This window comes from Syngnathoides biaculeatus, chromosome 5 (genome assembly GCF_019802595.1).
Source record: "Syngnathoides biaculeatus isolate LvHL_M chromosome 5, ASM1980259v1, whole genome shotgun sequence".
NCBI lineage: Eukaryota > Metazoa > Chordata > Actinopteri > Syngnathiformes > Syngnathidae > Syngnathoides > Syngnathoides biaculeatus.
Genome location: NC_084644.1, coordinates 10453062 through 10477845, shown reverse-complemented (window position 1 = coordinate 10477845; position 24784 = coordinate 10453062). Strand labels below are relative to the sequence as shown.

General features: G+C 41.7%; 1 protein-coding gene across 2 annotated transcripts in view; it reads left to right on the top strand.

The window, feature by feature from the left end:
- The window catches only part of bbs9 (Bardet-Biedl syndrome 9), a 129266-nt gene that overhangs the window by 17092 nt on the left and 87390 nt on the right, over nt 1–24784 (top strand). For both annotated transcript variants that reach the window (XR_009795138.1, XM_061820868.1), the window contains exons 9-16: nt 1353–1482; nt 5560–5741; nt 6112–6188; nt 6870–6923; nt 7003–7105; nt 16099–16203; nt 23589–23729; nt 24044–24139. Coding sequence is in view for 1 of the 2 variants with exons in the window: in XM_061820868.1 (XP_061676852.1) it covers nt 1353–1482; nt 5560–5741; nt 6112–6188; nt 6870–6923; nt 7003–7105; nt 16099–16203; nt 23589–23729; nt 24044–24139 (888 nt within the window). In the remaining variant the exon portion in view is untranslated. The remainder of the gene's footprint in view (nt 1–1352; nt 1483–5559; nt 5742–6111; nt 6189–6869; nt 6924–7002; nt 7106–16098; nt 16204–23588; nt 23730–24043; nt 24140–24784) is intronic.

The window sequence follows — 24784 nt, the reverse complement described above, 5'->3', positions numbered from 1 at the left end:
ATGGATGAATGGATCTACTGATGGATGTTTTGTGAGCAGATGAAGACTTGGACAAATAGACTGATGGTAAGATGAATGGGTTGATAGATGAGTCAGTGAATAAGTGAGTGGATGGACTGATGGAAAAGTGAATGACTCAACTCGATTGATGAACAACGATGGACGCGTTAGTCGATTAATGTCTTAATAGTGACAACGAGGTAGAAGGAAGTGGAGACAAGCACAAAGAGTCATGGGAAAATAATTTTTTAAAATATGTACCGTTGAATCCTATAATATGAGTATCCCAACCGAGGAGTTTTTTGATATGCATTTGGCACCCGGAACTGGTCGCAAGTCAGTCTCAGTGCACATATGATGGACTATTTAGTTGTTTACATTATCCATCCATCCATTTTCTTCATTGGTTATCCTCACAAGGGTCACGCGGAGTGCTGGAGCCTATCCCAGCTGTCAACGGGCAGGATGCTTTGAGTTACGAGAATGGTCACAGAATGAATTTAACTTGTATCTCAAGGCTACACTGTATTTCCCATCAATGTGAATTATTAGAATTTACATGTAAACGCAGATGTCTAGATATAAGCAGGTATGTGTGTGTTTGCCTTGCTGTACTACCAACACACTTACACGCACGCAAACACCCAAACACACACTCATTTTGACCCCCCCCTCCTCGCTGAGCATCTTGGCCGCTGTATTCTACCCATTGAGGCGTGTTTGTTTTGCGTGTGGCCATTACTTCAGATCTGTCCTGGCGGTAGCTGCACCGCTACCTCACAGATGGGCAAACGTGTGTGTCCATATATGTGTGCATGTGTTTGTATGTATTTATATCTCATTTTCGAAGGGAAAGTGTATGCGAGTACAGATGTGTTTCTGCCTGTTTATAGTGCAGATACTTGCTGAAATGTAAATGTTATGATGTCATCACCTGGGTCATTTCTCCGCTTTGTGGTCACAGTTTCTCACGTCTTTTCACATTTTTCCAGCGCTAAAAATGCCTTTTTTGATATTATACGAGCTGAGTGGGAAAAGCAAAGCTTGCACATGCACAGAACATTAGACCATACAAAGTTCTATTCTCATTTGTTCATTAGTTTTTCCAAAACTTTTACCAAAAAACTCGGGTTTTATCCTTTTGATGGTCATTTATCACCAAATTAGTGCAACTTTAATGAAAAGAGTAGGCTTTACAGTAAGTAATCCAACAAAAAATAACCACAGTGACCTTTATGTGTAATATTTGACATTCTACCCTTCCCTTTAAAAAAAATATAACTTAAAAAAAACACATTTATGATGGTCGTAACATTTGCCGTAATACATATTTTGTTCTTGTTTTCCATTAGTGACCGATGGCACCACCAACCTGTTGCTAGGCAACCACACCAACATGCTGCTGGTGTACCAGGACGTCACACTCAAGTGGGCTGCCCAGCTGGCCTTTGTGCCCGTGGCGCTCCGCGTCGCCAACTTCCCGTGAGTGTGACACACGTATGGAGTGACGCACAAACACACATGGAAGGACATACACATAGTGGAGTCGCTGCCTATTATTAGTTTACTAACTAGTGAATCACCTTTTCAGGACTTCAGCATGACCGAGTGCATGTATCCTGTTGGAAATGCTATTTTTGGGACTCTATATACATGTGTCCTCTATAAGCCTCTCAATGGCGCCGCCTGCAAAGTTAAAAAAAATCCCCCTGTAAATCTTCTTCTTCTTCTTTTCCTTTCGGCTTGTCCCGATTAGGGGTCGCCACAGCGTGTCATCTTTTTCCATCTAAGCCTATCTCGTGCATCCTCCTCTCTAACACACACTGTCCTGATGTCCTCCCTCACAACATCCATCAACGTTTTCTTTGGTCTTCCTCTTGCTCTTTTGCCTGGCAGCTCCATCCTCAGCACCCTTCTGCCAATATACTCACTCTCTCGCCTCTGAACATGTCCAAACCATCAAAGTCCGCTCTCCCTAACCTTGTCTCCAAAACATCCAACTTTGGCTGTCCCTCTAATGAGCTCATTTGTAATCCTATCCAACCTGCTCACTCTGAGCGAGAATCTCAACATCTTAATTTCTGCCACCTCCAGTTCTACCTCCTGTTGTTTTTTCAGTGCTACCGTCTCTAATCTGTACATCATGGCCGCCCTCACCACTGTTTTATCAACTTTGCCCTTCATCCTAGCGGAGACTCTTCTGTCACATAGAACACCAGACACCTTCCACCAACTGTTCCATCCCGCTTGTACCCGTTTCTTCACGGCTCCGCCGCTCGGCGGACTGAGCTCGTCAGACTGAGCTCGTCAGACTCTGTGTCATTCCGCCCAAAAAAAACATACGAATATTCAACATTATTTACAGCAACAGGTTGAAATCTGTATGAAAGTATTCCTCCGTCTTCCCGATCAACCGATACTGCTATTTCTTCATCAGATGAGGATAGATCCGAGAACTCAGCGCTGGGCTTAATGGCGTCCCATGTAATCGAGCGTTTGGACCAGCACATAACACGTCACATCCGTGGACGTAGGTCATGTGACTCTTGAAAATGGCGGTGCACTTCAAAAATTTGTAATTGTCGATAAAAATCTTCTCAAAACACCATTAACTGAGAGAGGATTTAACATCACATTATCAAGATAGAGTACATATTACATGACCTATTGGATACATTGTTACGCTAAACCACTGGAATGTTCATTTAACATCCTTAAAGCAGAGGTCATTGATAGTGTAGTGGTACACTCACCTGATTTTTAGTGTAATCAGTGTGGGTTCAGTTCCCACTCAGTATGTACCGAATATGTACCCTGCGACCTACCAGTGACAAATTCAGGGTGTTGTCCGCCTTTTGCCAGAAGTCAGCTGGGATAGGTTTAAACATCCCGCGACCCTAACCAGGTTAAGCGGCGTTTAAAATCAAATCGAAAAAAATATCCTTAAAGCATGTTTTGACCAAGACAGATTCAAATACAACATGATTTTGTCACTTCTATGAACTGACCTCCATCATCCCAACATGTGGACGCAGTCGGCTTCCACGGTGTTTTCAATCATGTTCAACATCAGCAGTGGTGGGTGGCAACATCCCACTGTGGGCAAGTGTGTGTGTGCCTGTGTGAGTCTGTTTTTAGTGTTAAGAGTGTGTTTCCGTCACAGTCAGTCGCATGCTTGAGTGTGTTTCCGCGGCAGTTAAAGTGGACGTTTTAATGTCGATTTGCGATTTCCACCCATGCAGGTGTGGAGCCTCAACCTGAACCCCACCGTCCTACCACCATTCTGTGTGTGTGTGTGTATGTGTGTGTGTGTGTGTTTGTGTGTGTGTGTCTGTGTGTGTGTGTGTGGTGTGTGTGTGTGTGTGTGTGTGTGTGTGTGTGTGTGTTACTGACTCATTGGCCTGGAAGCACAACACATCTGCAACCAGTTAACACGCAGTCACTCACGCTGTTAAAACACATTATTGCATCACTTAGCATTTCCTGCTTCTTTCTTTTCCCATTTTTGTTCTGTCAGGAAATTTGATGTATTGTTCATATAAAAAAAAAACGAGAAAGTGGTACGCATTGAAATGAAAGATAAGCATATTAGTATTGTATTCCCAAATCAAATTTTGGAGGAAAATGGATTGAATTTGTTATTCTTCAAGACAAAGTCAATAAATAGGACTTTTAGGCTTTTCCACATTTACTGTATAAACTGGAAACTGATTCCTGCGAATTACTAAACTATTATCTCATAAGATATTTTATTTCTGACAACTGCTTCACCTTTGTACTGCATAGACACCTACCAACTGCTGTTCCAGCCCAGGACCTGAATAAATCTATGTAATTGTAAATGATGCTTATAATATTAAATTGACTGAACAATTTGTGGCAACTGCTATATGTGTGTTATATTGAGTCCGCCAACTTCTGCCCCTGTCAGCTGCTATTCCAACCCAGGCCAATTGAACTGTAGCGAGGTGCCTTGAGATAAGCTTAATTTTTTTCAGAACGACACGTATAAGGCAATACACTCATCTCTCAAATCATCTTTTCCCATCCAAATAAATGGAAATGCTATTAATCTATTCTAGCCCCCCCTAACGAAAAAAAAAGTGTTTGCAATGTGTTTGGGAAATAATGAAATAGCAATTCATTATAATGTACCGTGTTGCGGGTGCAATTTCAGTATTCAACACATACACAAGGCACACCGTAATATTGTGTGCAAGCATGGTGGCCCTCACGAGACAGTGAGCCTCAATTGCACCCTTACTTTTGCAAGCCAAAGAACAAGTTTATACTTTTTGCAAGAAAATCAGTCACCAGTCAACACGCCATCCTCACCCACACTGTCACACCAAGCCAAAATCATAACCATCCATCGATTTTTATAGCCACTTATCCTCTCAAGCCCAGCTGTCACTGGGCAGGAGGCGGGGTACACACTAGGGATCGCAAACGGTTACAATTAATCGATTATAACCGGTTTTCGATTGTTTAAAACCAAAACCGTAATCGGACTTTGGAAATCGGTTAAAATTTCCAATAATTTCTTCCGGATTACACATTGTGCTATTTTTTCAATATCATTTCCACTTTTTTCAAGAATGTTAACATTAAAACATTTTTACAAAAAAAGAAAAAAAAAATTAACTTACACGAGTGCGTTGTTGAAAGGCACATTCAACAAGCTTGTTTGTCAATATTGTATAGAAACTACCCCATTACCGCGGAGTAAATTAACGATCGATGGTGTAGCGCCGGAGAAAAGGAGTCTGAGGCGGAGTGTCGGACACAGGAACAAAACTTGTTTTATTGGCAGACATCAAAACACTACTCGCATAACGGCAGGAACTCTGTGAACTCGTCTCTCCGGAAGAGCAACAACAAAAACAGTCCGTGCGGAACCCCGCAACCCAACTCGAGGTCCCGCGGGTGAATTATGTAAACACCACAATGGTACCGATTTTAAAACCCGTTAATCGTTTTTTTGCTACAGGTGTTCGGTTAAAACCGATTATGAAAGTAAGCGTTTTTTTGCGATCCCTAGTACACACTGAACTGGTCGCCAGCCAATTACAGGGCACATCAAGACAACCAGCCGCACTCACAATCACACCTAGTGGCAATTTAGAGTGTCCAATTAATGTTGCATGTTTTTTGTGAAGTGGGAGGAAACCCATGCAGGCACAGGGAGAACATGCAAACTCCACACGGGCAGGTACGGGATTGAAACCGGGACCTCAGAACTGTGAGGCCAACGCTTTCCAGCTGAGCCACTGTACCGCCCTCAAAATTATAACACCACAGCAAACAGAACAACACAACCAGTAGTAGTAACAAAACGTAACGTTCAGCGAAGAAATAATCGACACAAAACACGTACTTCAAACGCTATTTACCCACCTGTGGTACATTTGAGCTGCTATTTCAGCACATGACTATTATCCTTCCACAATCATCTGGATTTATCTGCAACCCAGTGATCCTGGACACCATCCAACACTGACTCTCAACTCAGTTTTGTACCACTTCTGACATTGTATGTGATTTGTTGTCTGGCCTCAGGGATCTGAAGGGTGCCGTGGTGAGCCTGAGCTGGGACGGCCACCTGCTGTGCTCCTACATGGGCACCGACCCATCTTTCTTCTCCACGCCCAAGGTGGATGCCCGCGAGATGGACTACGAGCAGGCCGACGCCGAGATGAAGAGGCTGCACAAATTCATCAGAGAGGCCAGCAGGACTCAGGGTAGGAGGAATGCTGCCGATTTTATTTAGGGCTTTCTCGGTGGTTGTCGGAGGGACTACAGTGGTATCTCAGTTAAAACCGTCATCATCATAAAACCATTATTATAGGCAGTGTTTGAAGGTGATTTCATGTTTTTTTTCACAGTCTAAACCTTTGTGAGGTTTCTTAATTTCATCAGAATATGCTGAGATTTTTTTAAAAATGCTCAAAGTAACACAGAAGTTATTATATGTCCGAAATGGTTGTCAACTGAATGAAAATGGCTTTAAAAATGTGTAATATAGATATATAACATATTATTAGCTTGGTCCCAAATGAAGTCTCACATGGAGCTAACTATCACAAAGGTGACTAAAAAATTGTGTTTCAGATATCCTGCCTAAAGGCGAAGGTGACGAGGACGTAACGGTTACAGCATTCGTGTCTTCTGACATGGACATCCCTTCGGTACATGCGCACACACAAACACACATACAGTATCTCACAAAGGTGAGCACACCCCACACATTTTTGAAAGTATTTGGTTATATCTTTTCATGGGACAGAATTGAAGAAATGCCACATTGTAAAATAGTCAGTGTACAGCTTTTATAACAGTGTAAGTATACTGTCTCTTCAAAATAATTAAACCCGCCATCATTAATGTCTTAGCAGTTAGCAACAAAACTGAGTATACGCCTGATTGAAATATTTAGAATTTTGAAAAGTTTTCTTTTCGCTTTGTTTTACAGTTTCTGCTGTATGGTCAGCTCAATTGCATTAACTGGATAGATAAAGTTTAAATAAAAACTTTTATGATAGCTTTTTTCTTGCCCCGTTGTTGTGTGACTCACTAGCACAAGATCTTAGGCAGATGTGAATGGCCGGAAAAGGTGTTTAACTTGTTTTTATCGCTCTCAAACCGGAGGTTCAATACAGCACATCATGATAAAGAACTCTAAAGATCTAAAATAAAAATGATTTTTAGCTAATTAGGTGTAATTTGGACAATCTCACCATAAGGTGTATTCAACTTTATTGCTAACTGTTGATGGAATAGCAATGCAAAGAGATATTTTAAAGAGACAATTTAAAGTGACAATGTTGTACAAGCTGTACCCTGACTGCTTGTTTTTTCTCGTTGCGCAGCAAGCTCTGATCCAAGACATGGACGGCTTTCCTGTCCCCTCGGTGACCGTAAAAGTGAGTTCGGAATTACTTTTGACGAAGTTTTATTGCACTTCTTCATCCTCCTCCTCTTCATCTTCCTAAACGCATGCAGGTGACGGTGAAGGCCAAGAGTGTGTTGGCCTCGTACAAGCTGACGGTCAGCATTCAGCCTCCGCTTGCCGTCACTCAGGACCAGTTTGTCCTCGAACCTTTAGGTCAGACACTTTATGTACACAAATGTGTGTGTGTGTGTGTGTGTGTTTGCTTAGACAACATGTTGGACATGTCTTCTGGCTGTGGCTGAGCTCTAACAGTCGTGATGAATTGTCTGCAGATTTTTCTCATCCTTTGAGTGCACGAGCTTGTAGTTTAGGAGTGTGCGTACATGTGATAGTACTTGTGTTTCACTTTGGACAACAGAGGGATGAACAAAAATAAATTGACTTCAAGCAGCTGTAATAATGAGAGCTCTTCCATCGTTCCCAGCTGCAGATTTTTTTTAAAAAAAGCGCAGAATAGGTAGATGAAAAGATTCATCCCGTGAGGGATATTAAATTGTCAAAGCAGCATTATTTAAGCAACCAATGTGGGAGATGGGTCTCCAACTCAGAAACACATGAACCTGTAATTTGGCACCCACAACCAACAAAGAAGAAATACAAAAGCAGCATTGAGGATTGTCTCAAAACAAATCCATATAAAGTCTTACATTGGATCTTCAATCTGCTGTTCAAATGTCTTGCAAATGCTACCAGCAAAATGTGTAATTACATTGTATTCACTATAAAATGTCATACGAAAGAGTAACCCCATATTGCCCACTCCTTCACATCCTAGTTTCAATTATTATTATTATCATTATTATTCAAAAATTCAGTGAATAAAAGGTCTTAAATTTGGTTAAGTTTAAAAACTCATTTACCCAGGTGTATACTTTAATTATACTTAAGGAGGAAAAGAAAGTCTTTCATTTTATATAGAAGAGAGAAAGCAACAGAGACGGAAAGGAAAGAAAACGGTTATCTTTGACGAGCTGCACTCGAACTTATCTTTATCGGAATGGCTACAGGCAGGGACTGAGAAAAAGAGCTAGTAGTCACAACAACTAGCTAGAAAAACAGCTAGTAGTCACAACATGGTTGGGACACACAAGTACTGTGCTTAAAAACGTGAAGGTTGTATTTAACTAATAGATGTAATATTTGGTATGTATGAAACATACGTTTTCTAACTCATGATCATTCAAGGATTGTATGATAAGTGACTTCAAAATGGTTTTAGTTTTGGGTTTTTTTTCCAAAATTGAAAAATCTTTAAAAATCATGCTTAATCCTTAAAGTGTGATATTTACAAATTTTGCATCCGTTAAATGGAACTGCACTAAAGGCTCAATATTGATCCACATATAAGGCGCACCGGATTATAAAGCGCACCCTCGGCTTTTGAGAAAATTAAAGGCTTTTTGGTGTGCCGTAAAGTGTGGAAAATATGGTATTTCTAATTTAGTTAATGACTAGTCTTGTACATAAAAGTGGCATTAAATCTGTCTTCTGTAATCTATTTAACTGTCTCTGCACAGCTGTTATTTGAGGCGGTGCAGTATCAGAATCCATCCGAACTTTATACCCGTAGCAGATGTTCATATTTACAGTAAAATGTCCATTTGTGTCATGTGCACATTGTCTGCAGGCATCATCTGTCAAGAGTACGGCAGCATCGGGAATCTTTCTTTTTGTTTCTTTTTTTTTTGTTTTTGGTGGGAGGTGGGTCATTTTTTATCACTTCAAGATGTGTGCAACTTTCTTGTTAATTCTGAGCTGTCGATCAATGATGGACGACATGTTCAGGCAGCAATGTGAGCTGGACACCATGTGCAGCTGCTCGTATGTAATGCAAACATGTTGCATTTTACTATACACACACCATTGTGTCACGGCCCTTTAATAACCTTTACTTTCTCCCAGAGGTTTTTATTGCACATTTATAGCCATGGAAAGCGGCTTGTACAGTTATTCAGTGTCTTTGATGTAGGAAATATATTACTACAATATCACCAGTAAGACAATTCAGTGCATAGGTAGGACTGCGTTTTACTCATAACGTCTTTTCCACTATTAGTGGCACTTTTGGCCTGTTCATACAACCTCATAAGGTATAGCAAGGATGTCAAATAATTGCTGAAATGGCTTTCCAAAACACAATTTTATTCATCTAACAATTTTCTATAGCATTTTCTCATTATGGTTAGCAGTTAAGCAGGAGACGATTCCAGCTGACTTTTGACAAGAGACACTGTGTACTTCCTGGAGTGATTGGCACTCAGTCAATCACAGACCACCCTTATCCACATCTATGGACAACTTGGGGTCCTAGGCGAGCTGATGGTGTAGTGGTTCACTTGTGTGTTGTAAAGCAAATGAAATGTATTTGTATGGCACATTTCATTCACAAGGTACCTCATTGTGCTTTAGATAATTGATTAAAAACATTTAAAGACAACCGAAATAACAAATATTAATAAAGATAAAAGTACAATTAAAACAGCATATAGTGCAAGAAATGTCATTTAAAAATGGAAATATTCTAAAAGGCATGAGAAAAAAGATGTTTCGGACTAGGTGTTTGGTTTTTAAAGATAGCCAACTTCCTATTGTTTGGGAACAACTGCATGCTTTCGTCATCCACCCGCGGAAATACAACACGGTTTTCTTTCCGGGCCACTGAATGACGCACACGGTAATCAAATTTGGCAGCCAATAACTTAACCCCTTGTCCATTTAGACAGAAATCATCTGCCTTGTAAAATCTAGACTCCCACAAAAACAGAAATTGTCGAAGGAACTCAGTGATAGGGCAGTACAAACATCACTTAGCCACTTATTCCAATTATGGCGCCTCGAGAAACATTCATCTCCTAATCATACAAGTGGGAGGCGTCTGCTTATGAAAACCTCATTATTCAAACATTACACTTTTGTTAGGAGATCAAAGGCCTTTCTTTTCAGTACCTCTGATTGCTGCTTGAGAATATCCAGAACCCCTGTGTGTATGATGACAAAGTTCACAGTTGGGTGCTGATTATTGGTCTGGATTTTTTGAGAGATATCAGACTCCGTGTCATTGGTAAAACGCAGTATTTTGATGTTTTTCCGATATAATTTCATACCCTTCATTGGTGGTGGGCGAAGAGGATTTCTTGCCCGGGGTTTTGCAAAACTGATGGCAATGTTTTGCATTGACCCGCGTCCTTATTCTTGCCCTTCGCTGTAGCAACTGAACACAGCCGCTCACGTGGGGATGAGGCAGCCTGCAACGCAGCCCGACCAAATTCCTCTGTAATCTGCTGTTGTTGCGTTCTCCCTTTAGATGTCACTTATCTTTTGGCTTAGCTCACAGTAAATTCCAGGGAGAATCGCTGGATGATTTGTTACTGTTTCCACAGTGCACATACATCCTTTTTGTTGAGCTAATTGTCTGTTAGCTCACCATTTTGAGACATTTGTAGAGGGGTTTCATTCCCCGGGGTCAGATTTTCCTTTCCAGGATTGACATCCTCTGCAGCAGTCCATTATAGTCCTAAGTGGGTAAGGGAAGCATCCTGACTGCTGTTCTTGTTTCTATCACTGGGCTGGTGCATGTCTAGTGACGTATCTGCTGCTCCATCTGCTAGTGGAGGTGCTTCTTTTTGTCCTTTTTAGTTTTTGGTTGTCGCTGGAATGTTGTCTTTTAATAAGACTCGTGGCAGTGGTTTTTGGATCTCTTGCAGGAAAATTACCAAAAGCTGGATGCCCCCACTCTACCTAGTTCACTCGCTAAGTTCGTCAGGTGCGAGGCCGTTGCGAGTCCACATCCGCGGTTCGCCGGTAGAACTGTCTGTATCGTTTTGGTCTTCTGGTACAACGTCATCTGGTGGGCTCTAAGGGTTCCCCCTCACATCCGTTTACCATATAGGGAGTGTGAGCTGAATTCCGACTCAATGATGGTTTGGATGTGATTGTGGATGGCTGGAATGGATGCCAGCTCCTGAACAGGATAGACACTATATACAATTGGATGGATGGATTTTTATCAGGCAGTTACTTATTGCCACGCTCCAATACTGGTGGTGTCTTGTTTAATAATGGTTCTAGTAATACGGCTCAAACAAACATGACTACATTTCGTGCTGGAACGATTTTTTGTGACAAGACAGACAAAAGCTCTAAAACATTCACAGCTGCTAAGCAGTGACGCCAGTTCACCACTCACTAATCACGACTTGAGACTTTGTTGGCGTTTAGCGACTACAGGCTAATTGGCTTCGTGCTCCAGTGACTGCTGTTGCTACTGTTATGTCTCACATGCACAATCTCAATAACAGTTATATAGTCGCGTTAAGACTTACATACATGGGTGTCTGTGTGTACATGTGTGCGTGCGTGTGCATGCGTGTATGTCTACAGAGGTCGAAGGAGGGGACACCGCCTTCTGACTTTTTATTGCTATTTCACTTTTTGTTTCAGATGGCGACACCACACACACGCACACTCACACACATGCATACTCCTCCTTTGTTATCTTTCCTATCCACATCCATTCTTGCTCATCGACTGTCCTTCTCCTCTTTTACATCACTCTTGTTTTTCTTCCCTGTGATGCTATGACCACTGATTGTCATGCTCATGCCCATCCCTAAAGTCAGGAAGGAAGTGGTGTTTTAATTTGGGTTCATAGTTCAAAGGTGACAATGTGTGAGCAGATCAAAAGATAGTGTTTAATAGCACGCCGCTCGTTATCTTCACCAAGGAGGTCATTAAAGGCTGTCTTGAAATGGCTTGTTTTCCAAATTAATCGCAATTTTGAAGGTTTTTCAGATAATGAGCTCTGTAGCACACCACAGTATTTTGGGGATAATACAACCCCTGATGAGAGTTTAATTCATCCATCCATCCATCCATTTTCTTTGCCACTTATCCTCACTAGGGTCGCGGAGAGTGCCGGAGCCTATCCCAGCTGTCAACGGGCAGGAGGCGGGGTACACCCTGAACTGGTTGCCAGCCAATCGCAGGCCACATGGAGACCAACAACCCCACTCACAATCACACCTAGGGCCAGTTTAGAGTGTCCAATTAATGTTGCATGTTTTTGGGGATGTGGGAGGAAACCGGAGTGCCCGGAGGAAACCCACACAGGCATGGGGAGAACATGCAAACTCCACACAGGCAGATCCCGGATTGAACCCGGGAGCTCAGAACTGTGAAGCCAACGCTTTACCAGCTGCCGCCCAGTTTAATTCATTAACATGAAATTTGTTGAGCATGTCTATCATGTGTAGAGCCACCAAAATATTTTACCTAGACTGATTTAGGGTATATTTTATGCACAGAAGAGATGACGGTACAAATAGAATCCATGTCTATTAGCGCGTCCTCCATTTTCCCCTTGCCATTTATACTACAAGTCTGTCAAAATAGCACACAAAAATTACTCTACTTACCTCTCTCCCGTTGGAGTTTTTTAATATCACCCCATCAGCCCTCCAGAATAGAACATTTTTCAATCTGATGACGTCATACGCCCACTGCGCTGCGTCAAAATGCGCTGACACCCCCTCACAATGAATGGGAAAGTCAAGAGCCTCAAACGCCTTGCCAAGTGCAGAGTGAAAAGGAAAATTCAGTAGGTACTGTATGTCTGTCAAAAGTAGATTCACAAAAAGTCCCGGGAAGCCGTGCCTGAAAAGACATAGAAAGTCTGCCATTTTGTTTCCACCTCGTCATTTAAGCCTCATATTGGCCAGTTCCAGCTCTTTTAAAGACAAACATGTCTTTGAGATTGTATTCCATTGCTCCCAAATTTGAAGCACATTTGAAGTACCCTTGACAGTGTTGTGATGTTACCTTCCAAAACATTTTCCCATGTTTTCTAATTTTAGAAGAATATGGCATGAAAGTTTGATGATTGTTCGAGCTATTGCCATGATAGAAGTTTTTCTCTCTGATTGAGTGTGAGAAATCACGTTCTTCCAAAACTTTATTTCTACTTGAAAGTTGCGTGGTTCCATGCCTTTTCATCACGATCTGTCCGATCTATTAAATACGTTTTTTAACTTTCCTTCATCATTGCACATTAGTTTATTTCAGGGCCAGTTTTCTTGAACTTTTATGTTCATTTAGCTCATGCGTTTTCACACGCATAAACACAAAGGTGCCACTTATCAGCGCGTTTTCACTCTCTAGACTTGAATCCTCACCCCTCTTGAACTTTCACCTTCACCTAACAATCAGGAGCCACTATAAACTTAACATAAACACACTCTTGCTCTCTCTCTCGCTCTCTCTCTCTCTCTCTCTCTCTCTCTCTCTCTCTCTCTCACTCTCTCACACACACACCGGGTGCTGAGTTTTTTTAAATAATCATTCCAATTCATTTTAAAGGGGGTGGGGGGATGATTTGAGATATGAGAGTTTTGAGTTACAAGTGTGGCCATTGAACAAACTTGTATATCAAAGCACCACTTTACATGAAAACATGTATTTGCTTGAGGAATTGATCCTAGCATGTTTAAGAATGTCAAAGTCACCCTTGGATCCTCCCATTTTTCTGAACACAGTCGTCAGAGTAAAAAGTTTGACACCCTTGGTTTAGAGGTTCAGGAGGCAGGAATGCGGTATGGAAGAGGTCTGTGATGCTGATGTGACACAAGGTTACGCAAATAGCGTGTCGGAGGCGAGGGGGGCACAATTGCGGAGGTCAAGGAGGCGAAGTGTGCTCTGGTGGTCACCTTTGTTTGGATTTGTTTGTATTGTTGTCAGCGTTAATGGCTTAATGGTGCTGCGAGTCCAGCGGCAGGACCACACGGACCTTTGGGTCACATGGGCTGCTACCTGACCTGTCCAGATGTGGCCTGGGACAAGAAGCAAATTGGGCAGAGATGCATAGAGAGAGAGTGAGAGAGGGAGTTCTGTGTGTTTCTTTGAGTATTTGTTGCTCCTAATGGGCCTGGGAACACTTAAACCACTTAAACCCGTCCGAGCCAGTTGACCCACGGGGCGCCGAGGTTAAAAGCCTCCCGCTGAAAGAGGGAATGCTGGGAAGGCAATGGCCAGCGAGGAGGTCAGTGCACTTGAAAAGATGAAGGCAGGGGAGAAAGTGGACCCAGGAAACTTTAGCACCCAGACACTTCAGCACATATGCTCACCAATCCAAAATATTCCCCCCAAAAGTACGCTATCTCAAAGTTGTGCTACCTCAGGATAAGTATAAGCAGAGCAGGAATGTCGCTAAGGAATCCTAACTTCCTGATTTGTGTTTCTTTCCACACCTGTTTTGCTTCTATTTATTATTTGCACATGCACAAAAAGGCTGCACACGTTTAGATCCAGACGCATACATGTTGTGGTATTCATCTTGGCTCAGAGCACTGCAGCTTAACCTCGGACAAATTGTAACCATTTTTCAAAGACTGGAGATGGAGAACAAGAAAGGAATGAGGAGACACTAAGGGTTGGGTGAAAAGTACTTGAGAAAACATGGGGAGGTCGTGAAGCTGAAGTGGAAAGGAGTTAGGGGAGTATCAGGCGGTGGTGGAGGTGAAGTAACATGGGAAATAGAAGGAAATTGGTGGTGAAGGTGGAGTAAACCAAAATGAGTTAACAAGGAGGGAGTGAAGGTTGATTGAAAAGGAGTTGAGGAGTTGAGAAAGGAGTCAGTGTCTGACATTAAGCCTTTTCTAGTGGTGGCCCCACATCATGTAGTGGTGGCCCTGGCAGAACTGGTGCTGGCCCTGTATATTCATGATATCATACAAACACCAGTTCCAGCGAAGTAAGGACACTGTGTAAAATGTAGATAAAACAAAACCGAATACAATGATGTCCAGATTGTTTTCAACTAGATGTTATTTTTTGATCCATTCAGGACGCAAAATACAAGATTGGACAGGGGCAACAAAAGACTGGGAAAGTTAAGGAATGTAATAAATGTAATGAATGAATGAAATGTAATGAATGAAAAAATACTTGTTTGGAACATTGTACAAGCAAACAGGTTAAATTGAGTGTTACAATTGGTTTAAAAAGGGGAAAGTCCCTGAAAGGTCCAATTGCACAGAAGGAAAGATGGGGCGAGGTTCACTCCTTTGTGAACAACTGCTGCTTGATTAAATAGATTTAATCAATTGAGAAAATATTGTATTGTAATATTTTGTGTGTGTAATATTGTAACTTGTCTGGTTAGTTGTTTCGCATTTATTTATTTATTTATTCCTGGTAGGCGGCTCAGTGGCGCAGCTGTAGAGCATTGGCCTCACAATTCTGAGGACGGGTTCAAATCCCGGTCCTGCCTGTGTGGAGTTTGTATGTTCTCCCCGTGGCTGTCTGGGTTTTCTCCAGGCACTCTGGTTTCCTCCCATATCCCAAAAACATGCAACATTAATTCAACACTCTTGATTGTGAGTGCGACTGTTGTCTGTCTCTATGTGCCCTGCGATTAGCTGGCAACCACTTCAGGGTGTACCTTGCCTTCTGCACAATGACAGCTGGGATCATTCCTGCAACCCTTGTGAGGATAAACGGCTAAGAAAATGGATGAATGGATTTATTACAGTTCCTCAAGTACATTTACAAGTCAACCAAAGACATTATCGTCCAATGAAATGATAACATGCCTCTGTGTATAACTTTAATGGGTTTCAGCAGGAGCCTCCACAACAAAAGCCATTTGCATGATAAATTTCGTGTTGAATCAGAGATTCTTAACCTTTCAGAGATTGTTAAACTTTAAGACGAAAAATGTGGGCACTGCGGTAAAATGGCAGGATCAATTCAAGTGGATTAAACTCAAAAATCAAGAATGTGTTCATTTCAACATACTGTATTTATTTTTGGGAATTTGTACTGGCCTGATCAGGCCAGCGTCTGCATGGTAATACATCGTGGCTCGACACGGCCATCGTGTCGCAGTTCATGTTGGACCTTGGTATTGAAGGTGGAGTGCAAAACAGTGCAAGAAACATGAAGAGGGAGTTTCAGCGAGGAAGGAGTTGGTGAAGAAAAATAAGGAGTTAACAAGGATGTAGTGAAATCAGAGGGAAAGGGAGCGCAGCCTTTTCTTGACAAGCCTTAAAAGTGATGCGCCCTCCATATTCTAAGCATTACAAATGGTGTAATATTTGAATAGTATTATTGAAGTGTTTATGAACATTAGCATGTTGCTTTTCCTTCCACAGGTGTGGGCTCGTCCACCGCTGTTGTATTTTCTGCTTTTCTCAATGGCCGCTACCCACCTGCAGACCTGAGCGGAGACCTCACCCTCTCTTACAGCTCGCCCACAGGTATTAATTGGCCATCCTCCAGGCCGCTCAATAAATTAGAATTTGGGACAAAAGTCCATTTACGTCAGTAAATAAACAGTATATAGATTTTTAAAACATATACAGTAAGTACATTTAAAAAAAAAAACATCAGGAAAAAAACTTTTCAGAGGGCAAATTCCAAATTTCTACATTAAGAATAATTTTCATAACTTGATTTTTTTTTTATGTAATAGTTTGCAGCGATGGTAAATTTGTGTTTTTTGTTTGGTGTAAGCTATACATCAAAACAATGCATCATCAAATTGATACATAGATTTCTTGGTCATGTATTAGGGATGTTCCAGTCAAACTTATTCACTTCCGACCTAATATCAATATTGCAACTCATCCGATTTCAGCAATAATCATACATAATTTACTTATTTTGTAGTATGGAATGTTTGAATAATGCTTGATCAAGTGATTTTTCTCAAACAGAGAAGAATAATCAGCAACAGTAAGTATGAGATAAACTAACCGATTTATTAGTAAGTAATGAATTACATAAAGTAACTGCTGTGCACATCGTGCACTTGCCATAACAAAGAAAGTAGAAGTCAAACAACATTTTGAATTGTTTTTCCAAGTTTGAAAAATATCTGTCAAAGTTTGTTATATTGCCAGTTTGTATATATTTATTCGATGTTTGTGTACAGATATAAATTATTTTGAGAGACATGAGTCCCACAAGTTTAATTTTCATGACCTTGTCAATGTTTTTTTTATCGTTTATTTTGCGTCAGCTATGAGGCAGTGAGTTTTTTTTTTTGGGGGGGGGGCATGTACGTGTAATTATTTTGTTACGTATGTTGCGTTTTACAATGAACTTCAACTGGAATGTCAGTCAGTGAGTTTAAGCACGCAACGTTTACGCTTACTCCTTGCTACTATGTTAGCATTTTAACAGCCTATTGTTGTGGTAAAATTACATATTTCAAATCCAGTCTGGTCTAATCCATGATTTTTTTTTTCCAGACATTAGACTGATTTCTGATTTCAGATATCACCTCTCTCACATTGAAAAAAAAAAATTGAAAACGCAAAGAAAATCGCAACGTGCAGCCCACTTTAGCTTGAGCAATGTCCCTTCCAGTTGTCTTCTTTTCCAGCAATGCTGCTGGAAGATATGACTTTCCTTCACTGCCGTGCAACAGAAGCAGCCTTTATTCCGAAATGTCACAGACTTCATTATTGCTCCAAATAGTCCAAATAATCTCCCTCAAAAGGTAGTTTATTGAAGAAAAAAAAAGAAGAAAAAAGAAGGAGGTATTGTTTCCATTGGATTGCGTTTGAGTTGGCAGCAATGCGTTGCACAGTGGAACGTTTTTCCTCTGTCTCAAATCCATTTCACGTCTGGGAACGTTGCAAAACTCCTTTACTGTGAGGCTAAAATTAGAACTATATTAGTCTGGAGGCTTTTTTGTGCTGCTGATCTCACCAGGGCAAAGGAACCAGGTCAAAGCACAAGTCAGCATCACGACTTAAACATGGAGTTTCCTACTACGTACACATGTCTCCGTCTTGTCTTTCCATTTGGACATTTTTCCACAACATCGGACCTACTTCCTGGGTCAAAAGGAGAATCATTCTCTGATACCACCACTGTTAAAACACATTCCCAATATTATCAGCCATTTTGGAGCATTTTGAGCATTCTACTCTTTCAAGACCCATTCAATATTGTGCTCTGTGACGAGAAAAGAACTGAAGCTACTCGAAGAAAGAGTACTGTAGTACTGTTCACCAAAACCAAAACACCAGTTTCTGATTTAAAAAAAAAAAAAAAAAAAAAAAACAATCTGAAAAGAAGCTATTTGTGAATAGCAACATCAAACAGGGCATTAACTTCATTTTAGTTTGCTGATATACACACTCTGAGCTGAGATGACTCACCGCTTAGCTCAAGTGTCGCTATTTTACGTATGCTTGCCATTCAGTTCGTGCACTGCCTTGTGTATTTATTTTTTCATTATGGGTACATTCCACTACCTACCAAGACACATACCGTAATTTCCGGCCTATAAGCCGCGACTTTTTTCACACGCTTTCAAACCTGCGGTTTATGCGGTGATGCGCCTGATTTGTGCATTTTATTCTAACGGCCAAAAGGGGGCACTCGAGTGGAAAAGGTAAGAATGAGACCGAATATATGTGCCAAGGAAGTGACTTTTACCGGTCTGGCTCTGTGACTGCCGTGTCTCTGTGATTTTTATCAGTATGTTTTTTTTAACCGGTGTGACGGTCTGAGCGCTCCCCTTGCTGAAAAAGTCTCTTTGTGAGTAAAGCGCATGCACTTATATTAATGAGCATGGGCGTGTATTTTGTAAACTTCTGGCCATTCTGAAAAATCCCCGTCCATGCTTCAACATGTGCCATTTGACAACTTGTTGCTGAGTGTTCATGTTCGCTATGGACGTCTCAGAAAGACGAACACAGAGAGCGTACATATACGTGTATATCTTTTTATCAACTTTTGTTTTAAGGTTAGGTTAGGGTTAGGATATAATGTGTTAGTTACCTCTTTGTGGAAGAAGGAAGGGGAACTATGAGACTGGGAGATTTCCCAGTAAGTGTCTGCTACGTACCCAGAGTTCCCCTGTTAGTAACGCATGCGCATTAATCACAAGGAGACTTTTCAGCTCTGTCACACCGGCCCTGTTAGGGCGACGCTAGCGTAAGCGTTAGACTCTCTGTGTACTGTCTTTCTTTGTAAATATCTCGTGTTTCAATGTCGGTTTCAATGTGGGCACCTGCGGCTTTTACACGGCTGCGGCTTATGTATGTACCAAATGGTATTTCCTTTACAAATATACTGGGTGAGGCTTATAACCAGGTGCGCTCTGTAGGCTGGTAATTACAGTACTCTTTATAGCATAATGTACATATACGTGCTAAGTTTGAGTGTGATGCGCCTGAACTTGTCTGACTTCCAACGTGTTGACATTTCTGATCTTCAGAATCAATGTAGTAAACTGAGATTGCACCACCTCAGCTTTATCTTCTACTCAAAAGCTGTGCTCATCTCAGTTCGAAAATGATGCCACACAATCTGCAGGTGTCTTCTGGTTATTACAGTGAGTTTCAAACATGATTTTTGCTGACAAGCTGAGCGAGACCGTCATCCATGCATACTTGTTGAAAAATATACTTGACAATATACTGTATATGTCACTGGCATTAAACGGCCCAAGTTCTACTTGACTAATATAAGCATCCACAATAGCGAATGAGTTAAGAAAACAGGGTAAATGCTTCTCTTGCCAAAAGTCAGCTGGGATAGGCTCCAGCTCACCCTAAATTGCCCAGAGGTGTGAATGTGTTTGTGTGTGCGCGTGTGTGTGTGTGTGTGTGCGTGGATGATCACATGCACTGGAGCGTGCACTTGGCGGATCGTGGGAACGAGGGCGAGTGAATCGCCATCCGAGCGGAACATCTGCTTCTTCGGTGATCTGTCTAACGTGTTCTCTCGTCTTCTCTTTCTTCTTCCCTGCAGAGTTCAACCCCAAAGGTACGTGCACGCTCACGTGCATAGACCCTGTAGACACGCACACAAACACACACGCACTGTACAGAGATATATGCACACACATACTGTACAGTGTAAACAGGAAGAAAGTGCAGTCTACCGTTTGTTCTGGAACGTGATCCCGCCTGGAGTCCACACGCACACACACATGTGCACACACCATACTTTATGAATAATATTTTCTATTTTTCCTTCATATTACAATTCATGTGAAACACATGCACATAGACATGCACACATAGACCGATACACACACGCATGCGCACACGCTTCTTCACTTTCTGAGTTGTATTGTTTTCTTTTTTACAATTGAAACAAGATTTCTTGTTACATGAACACGCACATTTTTTTTCGACAAAATTCCCTGTGACACACACACAGCTTGTGTAAAGAAGAAAATATTTTCTTTCATACAAGACTTGTGAGACACGCGCGAGTGCAAACACGCGCACACAAAAATGAAAATGTTCTTTTTATCTTTCACATAAGACTTACTGTGACACAAACACGTGCATGCATAAACACAGCATGCACACACACAGACACCCACACACAAACTTGCGAATAAAAATGTTTTCATATTGCAGCATATAAGACTTTGAGACACACATACACACTTAAATACACACACACTTGCATGCGTCCATGATTTATTTAGGAAAAGTATCGTATTATAGTAGTAGTATAGTATAGTATTTTTTTTTTTTAATCATTCAAACGAGATTTCTTGAGACAAACATGCATAGAGACATATCACATGCATATAGTTCATACAAAGACTACAGGCACTTGAGTACCCACCCGTCAGCCCATGTTCGTTGTAGTTGTCTGACTTTGTGTGCTTTGATACAGAGTAGCAATACGTATATAATTGCTTGTGTGGTTAGTTTTCAGTAGACTTTCTCTATACCTTAGATTAAGAGCGTAGACCGCATTGAATATTTTTTTATTCAATTCCAGAGTTTCACACAGTTTCTCTTGCGAATGTGTTAAGCATTTTTTTTCAAGTTGCAAAGAGCTTTAATAGCATGGTTCACCCATCCATTTTCCAAGCCACTTGTCCTCACAAGGGTCGCGGGAGTGCTGGAACCTATCCCAGCCTACTTCGGGGAGAAGGCGACTTCATCCTGAACTGATCCCCAGTCAGTCGCAGGGCACGTGGCATGCTTTCCTCAAAATACCTAAGGAACTTTACATTCACTGTAGGATCCTAGTTGAAATTGCTGGGTTTTCAGAGAGTGGTACAAGGTCACGCATACTCAGATACTTATTGAGCTTTGAATATTAAAAAAGCACTTAAAGCATGAATTTTCTCTGTTGGAGGCAGCACTTCAACAAGTTGGATCCGTTCCATGACCTTGCTTATATGTAGTTCAAAATTCGTGTTATCTCAAATCACCCTTCCCTGTTGAAATGAATGAAAATCCAATTACTGTACTCTGTTCCAGTTCACCCATATCACCAAGTTCAGTTTCTTTTTTCATGGGAACATTTTTACTCAGTATTTTTCTGTACAAAAATTAAGTAATGCCTTTGCTCTCCAAATAACCTGCAAACACGGATCACGCAAGCACAAAACATGACTGTACCTAATCTGTTGTCCCATTGGTGTTCTTTTTCTGTGGTGTCTATTAGCATTTGGCAAACAAGCTTAATGAAGCTTTAGAAATAATATTATTGTCCTTCCACTGCCATGAAAGCAAATTGACTTTATTGTCGCCTGATGTTCAGCAAGACGACACGGGCCGTGGGCATCCAATGCACACTCGTGTCGCAAATTTTGCTTATATCTCAAGACAGAAAATGAGCAAACAGACAGCTTGACTTCATAAACCTGTAAGTCAAGGGTTAGGGTTATGTGCCTCTTATTAGAAACTAAATCTGTGCATCCAGCAAAATTCAACAGCTCAGTGTCATAAGGTGATTGTTTCACACAGTGTAGTCCATCTTTAGTACCTCGGTGTGGGTATTAGATGATGTAAACTAGCGTGACTGTTACGCTGCAACCTGAAACACTTTTTCAGAAAAATAATGTAATTTCACTCTTGATTGGCAAGCAGGCAGTTCACACATAGTTAGATACTTGCTCTTGACAAGACTTTAAAAATTCACTTTTACATTCATTATATGCCCCTTTTTTTGTCCCAATATTTTTGCCCATCTATTTAATCTCCATGACTGTTTTTTAAAATCCCATAACTTTCTCCTCTGTGCTGCTTTTCCTCTTTTCCTCCACCCAAGATAGAATTTCTACTTTTTTTTTTTTAACCCCAGTCGGGCTTGTCACAGGAAACCCAAAGACTCTTTGCTTTGGCTTGTAGCAGTGGCCTTCACGCTGAGGGCACCTGCTGAGGAGGGGGGTAGAGGGGTGGAGGGATCAATAGGGCGGAGGAGGGGATGGCAAGCATTGGGCAGAATGTGAAGAAAACATCCCAAGAGCACGAGACAGTAGCTGAGAAGGATGATAGTTCCACTCTTTTTTTCGTGACTGCAGTTTGCCTTGGCTACCCCTGGCTTTTGTTCACGCTAAACCAATGCAATTATTCACATCGTTACGAGATAATCTGTGTGAATGTGGTGCGTGTGTGAGCGTAAGAGTTTGTGTTTCTGAATTTCTGAGTGTGTGTAAGTGCGAGAGTGTGTGTGTGTGGTGTGTGTGTGTGTGTGGTGTGTGTGTGTGTGTGTGTGTGTGTGTGGTGTGTGTGTGTGTGTGTGTGTGTGAGACTGTGTGTGAATGGATGTGTGTGCGAGCGCTATGGCTAAAAGCTGGAATATTCAGTAATTAAGCAAAGGACAAAGTTACGTTTGGCCACCCGCTCTATTTTCTCACCTCCTCAAACAACTTCCCTTTTGGACCGTGCCTCAGGTCGGGTTCTCTCCAGGCCGTGAGAGTCTGACTTTTCGCAATGGCTGTCTACGCAAAGAAAGCCCATGTCTGTCTGTGTGAGGTACTGAGAGATCTAGAATCATTTCTAGTGGCTGTTAATGGTGTTTCACATTATATTTTGGTATTAAGCTAACAAACAACCTTCTTCTTCTTTTGTTCCTTTTGGCTTGTCCCGATTAAGGGTCGCCACAGCGTGTCATCCTTTTCCATCTAAGCCTATCTCGTGCATCTTCCCTCTCTAATACGCACAGTCTTCATGTCCTCCCTCACAATATCCATCAACCTTTTCTTTGATCTTCCTCCCGCTCCTTTGCCTGGCAGCTCCATCCTCAGCACCCTTCTACCAATATACTCACTCCCTCATCTCTGAACATCTCCAAACTATCCAAGTCTGCTCTCTCGAACCTTGTCTCCAAGACATCCAACTTTGGCTGTCACTCTAATGAGCTCATTTCTAATCCTATCCAACCTGCTCACACCGAGCGAGAACCACAACATCATCATTTCTTCCACTTCCAGTTCTACTTCCTGTTGTCTCTAATCTGTACATCATGGCCGGCCTCCCCACTGTTTTATAGACTTTGCCCTTCATCCTTGTGGAGACTCTTCTGTCACATAGAACACCAGACACCTTCCGCCAACTGTTCTATCCTGCTTGGACCCGTTTCTTCACTTCCTTACCACAGTCTCCATTGCTCTGTATTGTTGACCCCAAGTATTTGAAGTCATGCACCCTCGCTACCTCTTCTCCCTGGAGCTTCACTCTCCCCCCTCTGCCCTTCTCATTCACGCACATATATTCTGTTGTATCGGCTAATCTTCACTCCTCTCCTTTCCAGTGCGTGCCTCCATCTTTCTAGCTGTTCCTCCACCTCCTCCCTGCTTCCACTGCGGATCACAATCTCATAAAATTCTTGATTCTCTTTTATTGTTTTTTTTTTTGCCTTCCAGGCGTCCCTCACGTCCACCAATGCCAGTTCACCCTTCCTCTGGCCCTCATCTGCATGCCGTCCTCTCCTAGCAAGAGTTGCGTCTTCAAAATCACGGTGGACACCAACCAGCCACCCGTGGACCTGGCCACCCTCTTTCCTGGTATATGACACGTTTACACACGCACACACACATATGCATACTTGTACGACTGAGTCCTCATGTATGTGTTTGAACTGGAGGTCCTTTTTTTTCCCGGTAATCTGACAATCAGCTGCAATCAGTAACTCTGACGACTAAACACTCTATCAGTGCGTTTGTCTGTGATTGCTCTTGGTTACCGGTGTGACCGTCTTTTGTTGCTTTCTGTCGGCGGCCTGCATGCCGATTGACCATGCTATCAGAGCCATCAAGCCGGCATCTTTTTTTTAAACTTTTTATTTTTTTTTTTTTTGTCTCTTTGTGTGCATTTGCAGAATTTACAGCCCAGTCCGGAGATAACGAGGGAAACTGTTTGGCTTTCCGCTTCTTGCCAGGCGGCCTTGTGTCCGTGCTGGCCTCCAAAACCTCCCGTAAGAAGTCTTCAAAGTGTGTGGAATGCCCTCAGTGCACCTTTTTGCTAATATTATACCGTTTTTTTATGCAGAATTCGAATCTGAATTCCATTATGATGGAAACATTTTTATTTTTCGTTTCGATTTGCCGAAAAAAGACAAAAACGAAGCAGAAACACCCGAGTCGGAACGTGACGTCATAGCTGGTGTCAACAATGGCGAGCATTGGAATACATCGTAACATCAACGACGAATTTTCCGATGTTTCGACCGATGAACACTATTCTGAAGGGTCCCGCGAAAAATGGTGAAGAATACGAGCTTTATAAAAGGGTTAAAGGTTATCAATTTGAGCCAATTAGACAGTACACACATTCAAATGGAAACAGAAAAGAAAGCGCCGAGCAAGCAGTCAGCCGCATATAGCAGGATATGCCTCGTGTTGGAAACAAAGACTGGTCAGCATTTGTGAAAATCTTGTTTGGTTGAGTTAGTCATAAACTGATAAATAGTAAAGGCTTCGATATCCTGAATGTGTATACAAAATTTTCGGTCTTTTTTTTAAATTATGCAAACGTTCATTGTACAGCGTGATGAATCTGCCTGTTTTTGTATGAGAAACTATCCGCAATACAATGTGCGTCACTAATTTATATGTACAAG